At 36.2% G+C, this 17753-nt stretch overlaps 1 protein-coding gene across 1 annotated transcript in view; it reads left to right on the forward strand.

Annotated features, from left to right (window-relative positions):
- Window positions 1–17753, forward strand: part of TRHDE (thyrotropin releasing hormone degrading enzyme) — a 511960-nt gene that overhangs the window by 481409 nt on the left and 12798 nt on the right. Inside the window, exons 16-17 of the mRNA XM_072655393.1 lie at window positions 13354–13521; window positions 14255–14395. Of these exons, the coding sequence (XP_072511494.1) occupies window positions 13354–13521; window positions 14255–14395 (309 nt within the window). The remainder of the gene's footprint in view (window positions 1–13353; window positions 13522–14254; window positions 14396–17753) is intronic.

The following is a 17753-nucleotide window of genomic DNA, read 5'->3' on the forward strand; positions in this document are numbered from 1 at the left end:
GTCTTTTATGCGAAAGTTGGTCATTGACTGAACTACATGTTAAAAGAAATAGAAGGAAACAAGAAATAATGAATGGGTGTTAGGAGTGAAAGAATTACTACTTCTCTACTGGTCTTAGCCATCTCATTCCTTGTTCAAGCAACATTTTCTCATCCTAACCTAAAACTCTGATAGAAGGTGAGAACCATGTGATTGTTTTCCATAGTAAAATGGTTATCTGGCATGTGAGTAAAAATTGATTACAGCGTAATACACAAGCTTAAGAATGTCATATGGAATATTAATTTTAATTCGTCTTTTGAGGGGCCATCACATTTGATGGAAACCAGTTCTATTTAAATTGCAGAAGCTGTTTTAAGAAAGTGCAATGGTTTACAAGATAATTTTACTTTATCTTTAGAATCTCTTTTTTTATGCCTGTCCCCATTCCCATCACAAAATGCTCCCACTTGTCTTGCTATAGATATATTAAAAATTAAGATTTTTGATAAATATTATCAAACATCTTTTTCAGAGATATAATTTAGCTTGAGCTATAAACAGAGTGTCACATACCAGGTTTCTCCAAATCTATTCTTTCAGGTATAAGTGCCAGGAAGTACAGTCTGAGCTTGTGAATTTCCTCCTTCTCTTGTTCCAGTATTTTTCTTCATTTTTGTTATAGTTAAGTTTCAGTGGTTATGGACAAATGTAGTTTGGCCTACCAATGATAGGGCTTTCCCAGAGAAAGAAAAGCACTTGGAACACTGCAAAAGATGCCCTTCTAAATACATTGCTGCCTAGCCTCCATTCCATAGGTCAAGTGACTACCTGCTATCTAGGAGATTCTGTTCTCTCTTTGCCAATGGGCATTTGTTGACATGGCAAGGAAACTATTTGATGCTGCTGCCAGGACTTTTATCAGACTTCAGTGGCATATTTAGTGGGCAAAGACAGGAGTAAAAGTTGATATGGCTATAAAGAGCCTATGAAAGCTTTATTGCAATACCTTAAATTTAAGGTCTTATAGTTAGTGATATATTTTTTAAAATTATCTTTTTCATTTTCTACAAGCTGATGTAAAAATTTCACCTTGCTTTATTTTTAAGGTAGTTATTTACCTGAGCAGCTAAGGATGCTTTCAATACTTTTTTCTCTTATTATCTCAAGTATAAGAAACTTCTGTTTAACCTTGGGAAAGTCCTTCAGAACCTCAGTTTCCTCATTTGTAAAAGGGTGAAAATAGGGCATGTCTCCCAGAGATGTGAAGCTATAATGGGAAAATTTCTATAAAATGATCATTCAAATCAACTGAGTTATTAGTTCAGGAAAGATAGAACTTTAGAAAGCCTTCATAGAGATGTAGGGTATAAAACTAAATAATTTTTCTCTTGTCCTTGCCTTACAATTACATTTGTACATAAATTTATCTGCATAGTAATATTACCTCTGAATACTATACATTAAAATTCCAAATAAAAAGGAAATTTTTTGAGGAGCTGCAACTTGTTTTTCCTTTTTTTCTCTGAGAAAGGGAGAAGAGGAGGCCAGGTTCTGTGCCCAATAAACTCTATCTTTAAGGGGATTATTCATTATATGTTTCCCTAGTCAGAGATTCCAAACTTTGTATCATGGACCCCTTTGGCAGTCTGGAGAAACCTGTAGAGTACTTCTCAGAATATATAGGATCAATTGGAAATAATCTCAAAAGTGAAGAAGGCATTAACATTAGAGCAGACTAGGAAAGACTTATTTCAGATGGTTGGATTTTAGCTGAGACTTGAAGGAAGCCAGGAAGAAGAAGAGGGAGAGATGAGGAGGGAAAGAATTCCAGATATGGAAAGGAAATATATTAATCTGTTAAAGTGGAACATTTGGATATATGGTGAATTAATCCTGCTTTCCTTTCCTTCTGACAACCATATTTAGGAGTCACTTAAAGATGTTAGAAGTATTTATGTTTGTTGTTAGTTTTTTTATGTTGATAGATCAATCAAAACTAGATTGTTTGTATAAACTAGTTACACTGAATGGTGACATTGTCATTTCCATGTTAATCAAGGAGACTAAATTGGGAAAGTGGATCCAAAATAAATTCTATTTCAGAAATTTGGATAAGATTCAGAGAACTGACTTAACTACAGCTAGCTGTAAGAGTTAGCTCGATGGTGCTTTGAGGTTTGTAGAATTCTATGCATGTTATCTCATTGGATCCTCACAGCAACCTTGTAATGTAACTGCTTTTACTTTTCCCATTTCACAGATGAAGAAACTGAGAATGAGAAAGGTTAAAGATCTATCCCCAGATGTGCATAAAATCAAGGAGCTTTCATTTTCAGACATATTAAGCAAATGACCTTGCATAAGAATGAGTGAGAAAATTTAAGATGAAAGACATACATCATAATATGTCAATGATAAGAGTTGCACAAATAATGGAAAAAGAAGATATTTACGGACAAAAGAGGAATATGTTAGATTTGACAATTCTAGTTTCTTAGTCTTTGAAATTATTTTCACCCATATTTCAATATATTAATGATGTAATTGACAAAAAAATAATCAAGGCATCATAGATTTGGATCCAACAATGGGTATCATCTCCTCTAACCCATTCATATTACGTTGAGGAACATCAGGTCCACAAAGAGTGACTTGCTTAAAGTCATTTATAGTTGGTTGATGGCTCTTGACCATTAGCTTTGAATAGTGTCGGGCACATAGTAGGTGCTTAATAAATGATTTTTGGTGATGGCAGGATCTAGACTTATAGCCCAGAATCTTAGAGTCTCCTGATCTTTTAATATGCCAATTAATCATAATTGAACAGATTGCCTTTCTTTCCTATAACATTTTTAAAAATAGCAAACAGCAACCTTTTCTTTCCTGAATTAAAGGGTATTTAGAATTATTTTTTCTACTTAACTTTTTGCCCCATCCCCAAAGTATAACTGTTAAGGAAGAAATATATCTATCACTTATGAAAGACTGCACCTGATACTTAGTAAGGTAAAGTTAAGTCTATCCCAATAGTAGTCAAATAAAAATCATTTGACATAATACATTGAGATTTAATGTTTTTTAGAAGTTAATTTTGTTATTCCAATTGATGCTTTCTCATATGACTGCTTAAAATTGTAAGGGGAGCTCAGAACAAGTTGAATTTAATTAAATGATAGTTTTTGTAATGCTAGTACTCTGGGCAAAAGAAAGAAAAAGGTTCATTTTGGCAGCTGCTTTATTTTATAACTTTCCTGTGTCCAGTGTGCTAGGGACTAAAACTTAAATGTCACAGACTGTTTAGAAATAGCAGGATAAGCTTTCATACTGTAATAAGTTTGGGATCTCCATTTAGGTATTCCTTCCATTGATAGAGATCACCACCCCATCCTTGTCTATCTGGTGTGCAAGATTTTGCCCATGTCCTCACATTCATTCACCAGTGTAAGGGCCACCTGGTGCTGACCCTCTATATATACTGGATCTCATCTGTAGCCAATAAAATATTCTTTAATTATTAAATAAGGGGAAAAAGGTTTTCATTCCCAAATGTGAGAATATTCAATGAAAAGGTTAATTTTTGAAGCAGTAGTTAAACAGAAGTGATTTTGGAGATAGTCACCTTTTCATAAACAACTTTCATTTTCAGAAAGAGGTACCCCCCTCTGTCTATATTGTTGATTATAGACCTCTCAAAGGAGTCATTCATACTACTCATCACCATAGGTTCTGCTGATTTTGCTGCTTGTGTTCTGGAACTGTGTGTGTGTGTGTGTGTGTGTGTGTGTGTGTGTGTGTGTGTGTGTGTGTGTGTGTGTGAGATTTGGTTCTAATGACTTTAAATTACACCAAAAAAAATCTTTAAGAACTTCCCCACAACAACAACTGTAGTAAAAAGTCCAACTCCATTTTTACAGACTTAAGAACCCCTTGTGTTCCATTGATAGCTTCATGATGGGAGAAGAAAATAAAGAAAGCCCCCAATTTTTGAATAGCTCTCTGGGGTGAACTTATGGAAGGAAATACATGAGATCCCCACAGGATAGGTAGACAGGAATGGGGCACTGTCTGTTACATCTGAATTGAGATCACAGAGTCATTTGTATCATTTCAAAAGTAAGTAGGGAGAAAGGAATATGACTTAAATAGCTACTGAAGGGAAACTCAAGACCTTGATCTATCCTAATCAACTACCAATAGATATTGAAGTGCCCGACACTGTGTCTTATACAATGCTCATTAAATTTTGCTTTGTTTTCACTGATTCTCAATCCATCCCTACATGTCCCTCTTGTGTGAATTTTGTCCATATCCTCCAATAAATTTGCCACATTGGGAGTCTTCTATTGAGATAGATAGATAGATAGATAGATAGATAGATAGATAGATAGATAGATAGAGATAGAGATAGAGATAGAGATTGCTCTCCATGTTAATGAACAGGATGGATTCCAGGGCCTTGTGGATAATCACATCTTTCCTATATTGACAGTAAATTACTAAATACTTGCTATGTTCCAAGCACTAAGTACTGAGGAAAATCAAAACTTAACTGTCAAACAGATAAAACAAGGACAAAATTCTGATGAGAAAAAGTTGTGTGTGACATTTATGGCAGCTCCAAGTATCATGCTTGTAAAGTTTGTACATTCCTTTTCTGCTCTATAGAGCTTTGGGTTAGTAAGGAACTCGGCATCACTATCATCTGCCACTTCCTGAAGTGCATGCCGGCCCAGATTTATTTCTCTGTCTTTTAAAAAAAAAATTAAATTAAATTTAAAAAATAATTTTAAAAAATGCATCTTTGGAAAGTGGAGGCAATGTAATTTAGGTATACATTACACATTAGTGCTGCTGCTGATATTAAATTCAGTGTCCATTACAGTTAAACATTTATTTCCTACTTTACTCCGGGTTCTATGGTAGACTCTGAGAATGCCAGTGTGAAAACATTGAAGCTATTGCCATCAAGGGGCTTATAATCTTAAATAGAGAATAAGACAATGTGCACACAAATGAATGACACAAATGAGAATAAGAGCCAAGGAAAGAACCAGAAATGAGGCCCCATGAAATTTGGAAAGAAATGTTCTCTTTAAGTTGAGAGGCACGGACAAGCCTTCATGGAGGAGAGGGTATCTCAAGTGCCTGAGCTGGGCTTTTAAGTAAGAAGTTTGCAATAGATGGAGATACTTTCCTGGCATTGGCCTTAGGGATGGCTTCCTTAGAGGAAATAAGAGAAATAACTTGGCAATTACGAACCCAAAGTTTGATTGAAAAAAAGTGTTGGAGATTGGGTTAGAAACAGAAGTTGCCATGAAATTGTGTAGGGCATTAAATGCCAGCACATATGTGTATATAGGTATAGATGTGTATATAATACACATATATATTTATACATACACATATATATGTACACACATATATTCTATTATTTTATAATATTATATTTAAATCTCATACCACCTGGTTTTTGAGCAGGAAGTGACATGAGTATAACTTCACATCATATTATTTGGGCATCTGTGTGAATAATGGATTGGAGAGGGGAATAATTACAAATAGGAAACCCTAGTACGTATTTTTTGCACATGAAAAAATAAGAGGTTTTGAACTAGATTGGCATCATATGAACGGAGAGTTGTGGACGGTTGCCAGGCCTAGAGGCCTGAGGGCTACCCGAGTCTTCTTACCTCACCTCCCGAGGTCTTCGGTTGGCCAAACCGGATGTTCGTATGAGAGAAAGGACGTTCCAGAGTCGAACAAGGGTTGAGCTTTATTTCAGGGTCTAGTTACAAGTGCAGGAGAATTCTTCCTTAGGAGGGAAAGAGAATCTCCCAAGGAGGCAAAGATCTTACAATAAGAGATTGGAAGTAGAAGTACAAGCGGGGAGAGAGGGAGAGGGGAGAGAAGAGAGAGGAAAATGGGGAGCCTAGTAAGCTCACACGTGGCCCTCCACCCAAGAGGCTTTTTCGGGCTTTCCTGGACCTACTTAAGCCCTCTGTCGCGTAGTTTACATATCAATATCGAGCCTGTTAGGAGACAACAGGTGTGTCCAATCCGGGACAGCCTCAAGAGCAGGGAGGCTCCACCCATCACGTATCTCCCGGGAAGAGGCGGAAATACCCGAGCTAGCTAGCTCGGTCTGACCTTCTCGATTCCCTGCTGTTTTCCTGGGGGGCCTCGTAAGAACTCTAAGATTTAGAAGCTCCCACCTTTACCCGCCCGAGACCGTCCACACGGAATTGAACTTCCAACCTTCACAGACGGTAAGAGAGACAACATCAAGATGCAATCAAGTTGACTTGGAAAATGATTGGTTACAGAGCATGAGAGAGAAGAAAGAGTAATTTGAAAAATACAGTAATTTAACAAAATATATTCTGGCAAACATACATATATGTGTATATATATGCATATATATGTCCATTACGTGAAAGGAAAGAGAGAGAATACTAATGCTTAATTTTGGAAATTAATTTTCCTATCAGTGTGAATAAAGAAGTTCCCTATTTTAGTTTGATTAAGCCATAACATTCAAGACGTAGCACACTGGTAAGTAGAATTGTGTACACATAATTCCTCCAGAAGTCTATTAACTCCTGTAGAATTCTTCACAAGAAGTGTTGCATTGCCATTTCAGAATTATGGGGAAATCAACATTTTTGTCAGTGACTTGGCCAAGGGCATAAATTGTATGCTCATTAAGTTTCCAGAAGACAATAAACTGGGGCAGCCATCTTTCATAATGGATAACAAAATGAAGATCCCGATCCAATATGACAGGATAGAACATTGGGCCAAATCCACTAAGGTGAAATTTAATAAGGCTAAGTGCCAAGGCTTACACTTGGATTCACTCCATCTCACAAGGACAGGAAGACATGCCTAGATAAAAGTTCATCTGCCAAGGTGATATTCCTAAAGCACAGATCTGACTGTGTTACTCCTATGCTCACTAAACTCCAGTGTCTGTTACTTCTAGGACAAAGTTCAAACTTTGATCATTTCTGTTTAGTCTTCAGTGATGTACTTCTACCCTACCTACTTTTCCAGGTTTATTACATTTTACACACCTTCAGAAATTTTACGTTCTATCCATATTAGTCTTCTTGCTGTCCTTCACATGAAACATTCTATCTTCCACTGTTCCTTATGCAGGCCATTGGCATGCCTGGAGCAAATTCTTCCATACCTCTTCCTCTTAAAATCTCTACTTTCCTTCAAAAGTTACTCCAGGCCTTTCCTGATTTCAGCAGTTACTGGTTCCATTCCATATTTGTTGTGTGAGTGTATGCATACACATATACATGCACATACACACACGTATATGTATGTGTATATATATGCACCTAAGTGGCACAGTGGATAGAGTACTGGAGTTAAATCCTGAATTCAAATCCAGCCTCAGACACTAGCTGTGTGACCCTGGGCAAGTCGCTTAATCCTTTTTACTTCAGTTTCCTCATCTGTAAAATGACCTTGAGAAAGAAATGGCAAACCCCTCCAGTGTCTCTGTTAAGAAAACCCCAAATGGGGTCACGAAGAGTGGGACATAACTGAAATGACTGAATGACAAAAACAATATGAAAATCAACAGTCATTTGCGTCTGTTATTTCCCATGTGCCTGGTACTTTGTTAAGTGCTAAATATGCATGCATTTTATCTCCCACTATCAAATGTAAACTCCTGGAGGTCAGGGACTTTTACATCTTTGTCTTTAAATCTACAGTGTCTGGTTGGGGCAGCTAGGTGGTACAGTGGATAGAGTACCAGTGCAGGAGTCAGGAAGACCTGAATTCAAATCTCACCTCAGACACTTGACACTCACTAGCTGCGTGACCCTGGGCAAGTCACTTAACCCCAATTGCCTCATCCTGGGTCATCTCCAGTCATCCTAATGAATATCTGGTCACCGGATTTAGAGGACTCTGGAGGAGAAGTGAGGCTGGTGACCTGTGCAGCCCTCCCTCACTCAAAACAAAGTCAAGTGTAAGTCCTGTCATTATTTCTCTGATGGCATGGTCTTCTTCAGCAATGAAGGACGAACACACAGTTCCTCCTGGTATGCCTGGTATGTAGTAGGTATTTAATAAATGTATTTTGATTGTTTGATGTGATAAAAATCTCAAAGTTTTAGTGGACAGAAAATTAGGCCAGAGTCATCATGGATCTCTAAGTTGAGAAACTGTAACAGCAAGCAAAGTGGGCTTTGCTTGTTTCTTTTCTTTTAGGAGTTGTAACCCAGGCTTAGGCTAAATTGTGAGCATCTGAGGGTTCAGTCTCCTTTGAGCTCTGATGGTTCACAGCTGTGCTGAGTCATGTGGGTTTCATGCCTACAGATTCTGAGGCAATAAGGAACTGAGTCTTCCTTATATATCCTTGGGATATATTGAAGGTTCACTTATGAGAATGGTCTTGTGATTACCTGGTCAAGACTCTGAATGATCATATGTCCAGATACCCAGCAGCTGAGATGTAAAAGCTCTCTTGATCAGGGATGTATGTAAAGTTTATAGCAATATTGCTCTGATTCAGACAGTAGAGCCCTGTCTGTTTTTATTTCTCTGTATTTTGTCTGTTGAATAGATAGGAGGCTTGATAACTTTGGAAATGTAAAGTTATCTAGAAGGTGTGTCTAGAAGCATTTGGTTGAATTAATTAAAGTGATTGTTTGACCCCTCAAAAGTTGTCTTTCCTTTTATTAATGCATGTCTAAGAACCTGTGATAGCAGGCCCCCCTGTATATGTTGGGGCACTTACTGATACAGAAATTTAGGGGTATAATAATAGGAATATAAATCTTTAGGGGTATAATAGAATTACGTTAGAGCTAGGGAGGTAACAGCCCTATTGTCTCTGGTCCAGCCACATCTGAATGAAGGGTCGTGTTCCTTTTTGTGAACCACATTTTAAGAGGGATTGTTGTGGTTTGTCCTTCATTCTCAAAGAGGACCGTGACATCAGGAAGGTGATGTCATGACTTGCAAGTGAATTGGATGTAAGTGAGGGAGGGCCGTGCAAAGTTACCAGCCTCATTTTCTCCTCTAGAGACACCTGGGGAGCATACCAATAAGCTGGAAACATCCAGAGAAGTTGCAAACAAGATGGTGAAGGACCTTTAGGTCTTTCCAAATGAGGACTGGTTTAAGGAATCAAAGTTGTATAATCAGAAAAAGAAAAGACTTAGGAGAAGGTAGCATCAGATCTCAACAATATTCTGTGGAAAACTTCAGTTTATTCTCTTGTTTTCAGGAATGGCATAAGGAAAAGCTTCCCAATAATTAGTGTAGAATGGACAATCTTGTCAGGTAGTGGGTATCCTCTCAATGGTGATCTTCCGATGAGATGACTTATTTATGTGAAATGTTTCCCAAACTTTAAGGCACCAGATGAATTATTATCATTGTTACTGATATTATTGTCATTCTTAAGCAAAGGGTACATGATCATTTGTTGGATATGTTGGGTAGGTTTGGAGAGCAGTGGTAGCTTGGGAACTGGAGCTGAAATCTAGAACATCTGGGTTCCAATCCTGCCTCTAACATTTAGTAGCCGTGTGGCTATGAATAAATAAGTCAGCTAACATTTTTGGAGGTTCAGTTTCCTCAACAATATATGAAATGGTGATGATGCTTTATTAGTATACTTTATATGTTGCCTTCAAACACCATAAACTATTTGTTATTATGAGGTTATTATTATGTTGGGTTAGAGGCAATAGGCGTAAGGCAATAGAATGCTGATAATATCAGGAAGATTTGGGTTTGAATCTTGCTTCAGACGCTTTACAGTGTCATCCAAAGAAAGTCACTTTGCCTCACTCAGTCTCAGTTTCCTAATCTGTGAATTAAAAGGATTGGACTTCAGTGAGCTTTAAGATTCTTTTCAGATATAAATCTGTAATCTGTGATGTTGAGGGAACTTTTGTTCAAGTGTAGTTTGGGTAGATTGGATTAGATGCCCTGAAGTTTCCAGGGCAAAGATTCTGCTAGTCAGGGATAATTTCCCTTGGTGCTCAGAGACTCAAGCCACTTCTAGGATCTTAATGTTACTTTAAAATAACCCAAAGATTTTCATTTTCATCCCATACTATGACAAAGAAAATGAGCCACTTTTTGTCTGTGTGACCTTGGGCAAATTATTTAACTTCTACTAACCTTAGTTTCCTTATCTGCAATGTTAGGTTGTTGTTTAATTCTAAATGCAAGATCCTTGTCAGCCAAGTGATCCACTTTCTCCCCCTTCTCCTGGCCAATCATATGAAGTATATACAAAAACAAAGAAATTAAAACTTCTACTCTTTTGGGAAAGCCTGATTTTAGTATTTTCCCAGTTGACATTGCCATCTTCTCTATATTCTTACTATTCTACAGAATGGGATTAATTGTGGGCATAAATTTGGGGCAGCTACATTGCTCAGTGGATCCTGGCCTGAGGAAAATCTAAGTTGAAATTGCCCACAGGTATTCACTATCTGGGTGAACCTGGGCAAGTCACTTAAAATTTCTTAGCCTCAGTTTCCTCATCTGTAAAACAGAGGTGATAATAATGCGACCAACCTCATAGGTTGCCATGAGGATAACATAGGATAATATATGTAAAGTGTTTTGCAGACTTTAAAGTAAATGCTTTTAGTTTTGCTATCCCAATACCCTAGTCTTGTTTCTATTTCAGTATGCACAAAAAAGCACACCTGTAGACACCAGGATGAAGACAGTTTCACTGATAGGCATCTAACCACCCTCTCCTGTTCTCTAGATTCTTCTTTACTGGTGGCAAGAGACAACCTTAGGCATAATTCATGCTTTTTCAGAAGGAATATTGGCTTCCTTTAATCCAGAGAAAGTGTTTTCTCTTTGTTATTAGCCACAATCTAAATGCAACAAAGAAGTTTTAATCATAGGTTAGCAAGTGTTCAGCAAAGCAGAAATGCATTTCTTTATGAAATCTATACAAAATCTTTAAAAAATTTTTTGCACTAGAATGTTCTTTCAGAAATAAAAAATCAACTGTGTTCAATAACTGTGGGGTGTCTAAGAAAATTCCATTTAGAGGAAAAACTGCTGGAGCCAAGGGAAAGCTTCAAAACCACCAACTGACTAATATCCCACACCATGATAATCTAGTAAAAGAATTCACTAACTTCATTATAATTTGATGGCCAATCCTAAAATTAGTTGGCTTTATTTAGTGGCAGGTTCAGTGGGATAGAATAAAAACACCACCTCCTTCATTCACAGCATCCAAATATTCTGCTGACTTCTAATACAGTATATCTGTTAATAAGCTGAGTGATAGAACTCTATATGCTCAGTCATTTGTAGAATGAATTATCCTGTAGTTTTGAAGAGAGTTCCAATTTTTGCTTAATTAAGCAACCAATCCTTTCAGCTAGTGGTTTCTTGCCATTCTCAGAACTGCCATGCATGATAGCAGAACCTCTGGGAAGTGTATCCTTTATGGATGAGGGCAAATCGAAATTAAATCATTCTGATCTTTCCTGAGGCACTTATGTTTTTTTCACATACTGACTGATTTTAAGAAGAAATTGACATGCGATTCCGAAAGTGGAGGCAGAAAAAATAGTTATTTTTTGGTTAAATTAATTAATTTAAAGGGTTAATTTAAAATGCCTCTGTAATACAGTGCATGTGCATGTACTATGGCAAGTACTGGGGATTCAAAGACAAAAATGAAACAGATCCTGCCTTCAAGAAGCTTACCTTCTAGAGAGAAAAATCAAGGTAGACACGAAAAGTTAATATAAAATATGAACACAGTAAATACAGAGTAATTTAAGCAGTGGAAATGAGGATATTACTAAGGTGGGGAGGCAGGAAAGGGGTGGCAGTGAAGGAAAGGATCAGACAAGGTCTTGTAGCAGCTAGCACATGAGCTAAATAATGATGATGATAATATAAATAGCTAGCATTTATATAGCACCTCTATGTGATAGTGTGCTAAATCTTTTTCAAATATCACCTCATTTTATCCTAACAACAATCCTGGGAGGTAAATACTATTATTATTTCCATTTTATAGAAGAGGAAACTGAGGCAAACAGAGGTTAAGTGACTTGCCCAGGATCACACAGATAGCAAGTATTTGAGGTGGCATTTGAACTAAGGATTACAAATAGTGTAAAGGAAAAAAATTTCATTTCTTCAGTAAATATTCTAGAGTTCCCATTATTTTTTTCAGGAAACTGCTTGGCTTTTATTATTCATGCTACCTAATTTCTTGATTTCAAAGCAAAAATAAAACAAGCAAATAAAAATAACAAGAGACAGACAACAAAAAAATGAACACATAATCTAGTAAAGCATTCGTAGAAAAATCTGTGGCTCACTCTTGGTTTCCTGAAGCTCTGTAACTGCATGCCAAATACGAGCCAGGAACCAAAGACTGATATTTATGTTAGGTTATTCTGTGAAATATTTTGGTGATAGGTTTACTTATGATTTAGAGCTGGACCAAACTATTAGGTTGCTGGCAGCTCAAGTTTCATGTAAGGTTTGGCATTCTTTTCCCCTTTACTTTTTTTTAATTAATTAATTTTATTTATTTTCAGTGTTCTACAATCACTACCATATAACTTAGATTATTATTTTTCCCCTCCCTCCCCAAGATGGAATACAATTTTATATAGGTTCTACTCAAACATTCTTATTAAATACATTTTCACTATAGTCATGCTGTGTAGAAGAATTAAAATGAATGGGAGAAATCACATAACAAACCAAAATGTAATACAAAAGAAAATGATCTGCTACATTCTGTGATTGAATTCCATAGTTCTTTCTCTGGATGTGGAAGGCATTTTGCCTTAGAAGACAACTGGGAATTTTTTTTAAGTCCTTGCATTGCTACAGAGTTCCAAGTCTACCAGAATAAACTCTCACACACTGTGGTCGTAGCACCCATTATTATTAACCAATAGATATTTATTAAGCACCAACTATGTGGCCAGAGACAGCATGAAAAGTAGTTTTGAAGCCAAGGAGGAACTGGGTTGACATTTCACTTCTAGCACATATTGGCTGTGTGACTTTGGTAAACTTCCCAGTATTCTAGGCAGTTCTCTAAAAGTGTAAGTAGTGGAGAAGGTTCCAACCTGCATTGCTAGGAGTTTCCTCACCTGGGAGTTCCCTGTAACAAAGAAATCACAGATCTAGTCACTGTCCTGTGTCATGCATAACTGTCCAGGGGTCATGTTTACATAACATATTGTTTCAGGTAAGGCTTCATTCTCATGGTACTTTCATTTTAAAGATTATATTCTATCTTACACAATGACTGGAAAAGAGATTTCTGTATTGTCGGATTATAAAGCTTTAATAATAGAACACCACCATGTGTTATTTCTTTAGAATACCTCTTAATGTCAGAGACATCGTCTATTGTACGGGAGTTTCACTATTAGATGAAGATGTGTGGGAGTTCATTTGGATGAAATTCCACTCCACAACAGCAGTATCTGAGAAGAAAATATTATTGGAAGCCTTAACTTGTAGTGATGACAGAAACTTATTAAATCGGTGAGTCATTCAAGTTCCTTAACTGTGTATGTGGTCATATTAGTATCTTTGACTAAAGTTGCTCTCTAATGTCCCCTCCTGGCCAATAGGACCCCTTTGGTGCTTAAGGAATCTTTCAGTTGAGTTGTTCCTCTGACAGATCCTGAAAACTAGATCGGTTGCTATACTTGTCTCTTAAGTCAAGGATTAGCCTAGCTACATTCAGAGAGACTCTTCAGAGAGGTGACCATTATTTTTTTGTGCCCAGCATCTCCCCAAAATAGTCCACGTGGGCATAGAAGAGTTATGAGGAGTACTGATAAAAATCCTGGAGACTTTAAGCCCTAAAGAAATATCAAACAATTAAATTAAGGAAAACAATTAAGACCACAACTTTTATTTTACGAAAGAAAGAACTCCACCTTAGGAACACTGAGCAATTTTTTTTGAAATGATCAAGTAAATGTCAATACATAAAGAACAGTTCTGAAAAGCATAGTTCAGGAATGCCATGCATAAAACTTGTAGACGAAGTCAATCTGACCTAGTAGTTTTTTTAAATTCAATTTCAATTCACTTAATTTATTTATTATTAAATAATGTTAGTCTGACTTTCTTGACCCTAGATTCCTCTTTGAAGAATGTGACAGATTCAATTATGCTTTTTTAAAACAAGATTGTCTCAGATTAAAAAATGTCAACTGACTAAAATTCATTTTCTTCCTAACTTCTTACCCTCATTTTATATTTAAAGGCTTCTGAATCTATCACTGAATTCAGAGGTGGTATTAGACCAAGATGCAATTGATGTCATAATCCACGTAGCTCGAAATCCACATGGGAGAGATCTTGCATGGAAGTTTTTCAGAGATAAATGGAAGATATTAAATACCAGGTAAAAACAAAAGATAATCTTTTCATACTTGAATAAATATATGGATGGTGGCCCACAATGGAGTGAGACCCAACTTTTTCTGAGGTACCCAAAAGTAAAAAAGGGGGTTTCTGGATGGTTTAAGCAAAGCTTTAGGGTCTACCCCCTGAAAAATTAAAATTATTTGCAGACATAACTGAATAGACTAAACATAAATGAAATATGCACCTATTATGATAAATGGACAAAATTTTAATTATCTTGGAAAGATTATTAGGAGGACATATGGCATAGTGCATTGAGGGCTATACCTAGAGTCAGGAAAACCTCCATTCATATTTTACCTTAGACACTAGCTCTGTGAGCTTAAAAGAATTTTTTACCTTTCTATGCTTCAGTTTCCTCAGCTGTAAAATGAGGGAATTGGACTCAGTAATTTCTATGGTCCCTTCTAGCTCTAAATAAATTATTCCATAACCCTATTGAGTATCTTTTAAAACCACCAACTGGCAACACATGAAATAGTTTTGTGGTTGAAAGAGTCTACATAATTTTTCAGGTTTCTAGACACAGTTATATTCCCTCTAGGGGCTCTTTATGTCATGGTGAGATTTCTTTAGTCCCATGTATTTGATTTTATTAAATATTTGAATATTTTGTAACAGATGTTAATTTAATGCAGTGGTTATCTCTGTGGTGCTTGAAAACTGAATTTATCATCAAGCATGCAAATACTGGATAGAAGGATAAGAATTATTGAAGAGCAATTATTTCCCTCCTCAATTTAATTGTCCCAGGACTGTCTAGAGAAAAAGTTGTTTTCTTTCTAAAAAAAAGGAAAGAAAGAAATATCTTCTAAGTTTCATAATTTGTAAGTACATCTTTATCAGCCTTTTGAACATAAGAGGGCTTTTCCAAGAGGATGTGTTAATCTTAATGCGCTCTTGGACATACAGATATCTCACTGTCAAATAAAAGTATTTATACTCCTGGAATATTGATTTCCTTATCTGCATTTTCAGTGTAGAACCCTGAGTGGCTGGCAGCTTTAATAGTGGAAAGGTTCCATGTATCTGGGAGATGCTTAAAAAAATATTGGGGGAGTGAAATATTTCAGTATAAAGTTATTTCAATTTAGCAAGCTCCTACTAATACACAAAAAGCAGGGGTTCTTAATCTAAGGTCTATGAACTTGCTTTTTAAACATATGTGGGAATATATAAATTATATTTATAAATTTATAAAAAGTTATGAATGGTGTTATGTAATATATGACATATATACATATACATTTAGTATTTCAGTATAATTGATTTCCTTCAAAATCCTGTATATGTTATAAATTTTGAAATGTTATTTAGGAATCCAGAGGCATCACCATATTGCCAAAGAGACAAAGTCTTTTGACAAAAGAAAAATAAAGCTCTAGAATTTCCTGCTAATGCTTCTTTTCTATAGATTAGAATTTAGTATTAAACATAGGTCAAGTCAGGGCTTAGTACTGTTGCTACTAGAGCATCCAAAAATATCTTAAGTGTGAGACACATTTCACTTATAAGATGGTCAGGGTTATAACATGGACCTCATGGATAGTGTTATACAGAGCATTAATTTCTTTTCATATAAAGCAGATGAAAAGTTTTATTAACAATAGCCTAGCAAATCATTTTTAATATCTTTGTATTGAATTAAATACCATTTAGTGCCTATTCTTTATGGATTATGATAATTGGTTTTATGGAAAGACTGAGTAAGTCCAGGGTTCAAAAAAGTTATGGCTTAATGGTCTTCAAATTTACCTGGGCTGATTCCATGGGGTTCTTTCTATTGTTCACACATATGTAGACTTAAGTAAATACGTCTCTACCTGTCTGTACACCAATGAGATTCTAGCAATGAGGACATAAAAATGCCCTTTCAAAGGTCATTAAATCTCTCTTTGTGCAGTCATTTCAGTTGTGCCTGACTCTTGTGATTTCATTAGGGGTTTTCTTGGCAAAGATAATGGAGTGGTTGCCATTTCCTTCTCCAGCTCATTTTACAGATAAGAAAACTGAGGCAAACAGGGTAAAGTGACTTGCCTGGGGTCATACAACTAGTCTGTGTTTGAGGCCAGATTTGAACTAAGGTTTTCCTGATTCTAGACCCAGCATTGTGTCTACTTCATCATCTACCTTATCACTCTCTAAACTGGTTCCATTTTGATTCACTTTGGTTGCATTGGCTATTGTTAATTTTCTTGGGTGTTTTACCCTGAGTGCATGGGAAATTGGAGTGTACAGACACTTCTTGTAACACAAAGTTCAGACATTACTATTTTCTTACAGTTTTGATGTATTTGAAGAGGTCCTGAGTTCTAAGATAGCATAATTCTTTTACCTCTTCACCTGAAATATACACCTCAATGGAAATTTGTTTTGCAACCATGTTAGCTGACCTCGTAAAATAGGGCTTTTCTGATTTTATAAAAAGTTACTTAAGAGATTTAATTGATGACATGGTAACAAGGAAGTATTAGAATCAATGGACAGGCATTTATTTAGTCCTTATGGTTTATCAGGCCCATTATACTAAAAGTTGGGTTTGCAAAAAAATAAAATAAAATAACCCCTCCCCCCCAAATAAAAAGACTTTGTCCTCAGGGAGTTTATAGTCTGATATTAGTAGCATGGAAATAAATATAAACTACATATAGAAGAGACAGAAGATAGCTTTGGAGAGGAAGTGTCTAGCACTTGGAGTAGACCAAGGTGAAGGTCAGGGTGGGGGACTAAGAAAGACATCCCACTGAAAGAAGCATTTCAACTAAATCTTGAGGAAATCCAGCAATTCTAAGAAGAGGTTACTGGAAGGAGAGAGATCATTTGGAGCATAGAAAATTCAAGACGTATGTAGAACTACCTGCCTTCCTATAAAGAAAAGTCTGTCGGCAAAGGTCATAATAATTCAACCTAATTAAAATGTTGGAAAAGGAAATGTATTCATTAAAATATCCCTTTCTAGTTGTCTCTTTATTTTGAAATCTCAAACTAGAAGCTACTGTTGTCAGCAGTTGTAAAGAAGTTGGTTTGCTTTGATAATACAAACATTTTGATCTGAAGGCCATCACTTGCAGAAATAATGACTGGTAAAGATGAAAATCATATACATACAGGGCATTTCATTCTCCAACTGAACCCTGGTTACAGGCAGCTGGACTACTTTAATGTTCAAAAGCTTTAAGGTTTTCCTCTTTAAGACTGACTTGGGAGCATAATACAACTTCATTTCAGCATTTCAGGTTTAATTATAACTTGAAAGCCAAGGACTCTTTGAAGAATACTCCCATGCCTAGCAACTGGACAGTGGGAGTCTCTTCTTATGGGTTCTATACACAAAG

Source organism: Notamacropus eugenii, chromosome 3 (genome assembly GCF_028372415.1).
Source record: "Notamacropus eugenii isolate mMacEug1 chromosome 3, mMacEug1.pri_v2, whole genome shotgun sequence".
Taxonomy (NCBI): Eukaryota; Metazoa; Chordata; class Mammalia; order Diprotodontia; family Macropodidae; genus Notamacropus; species Notamacropus eugenii.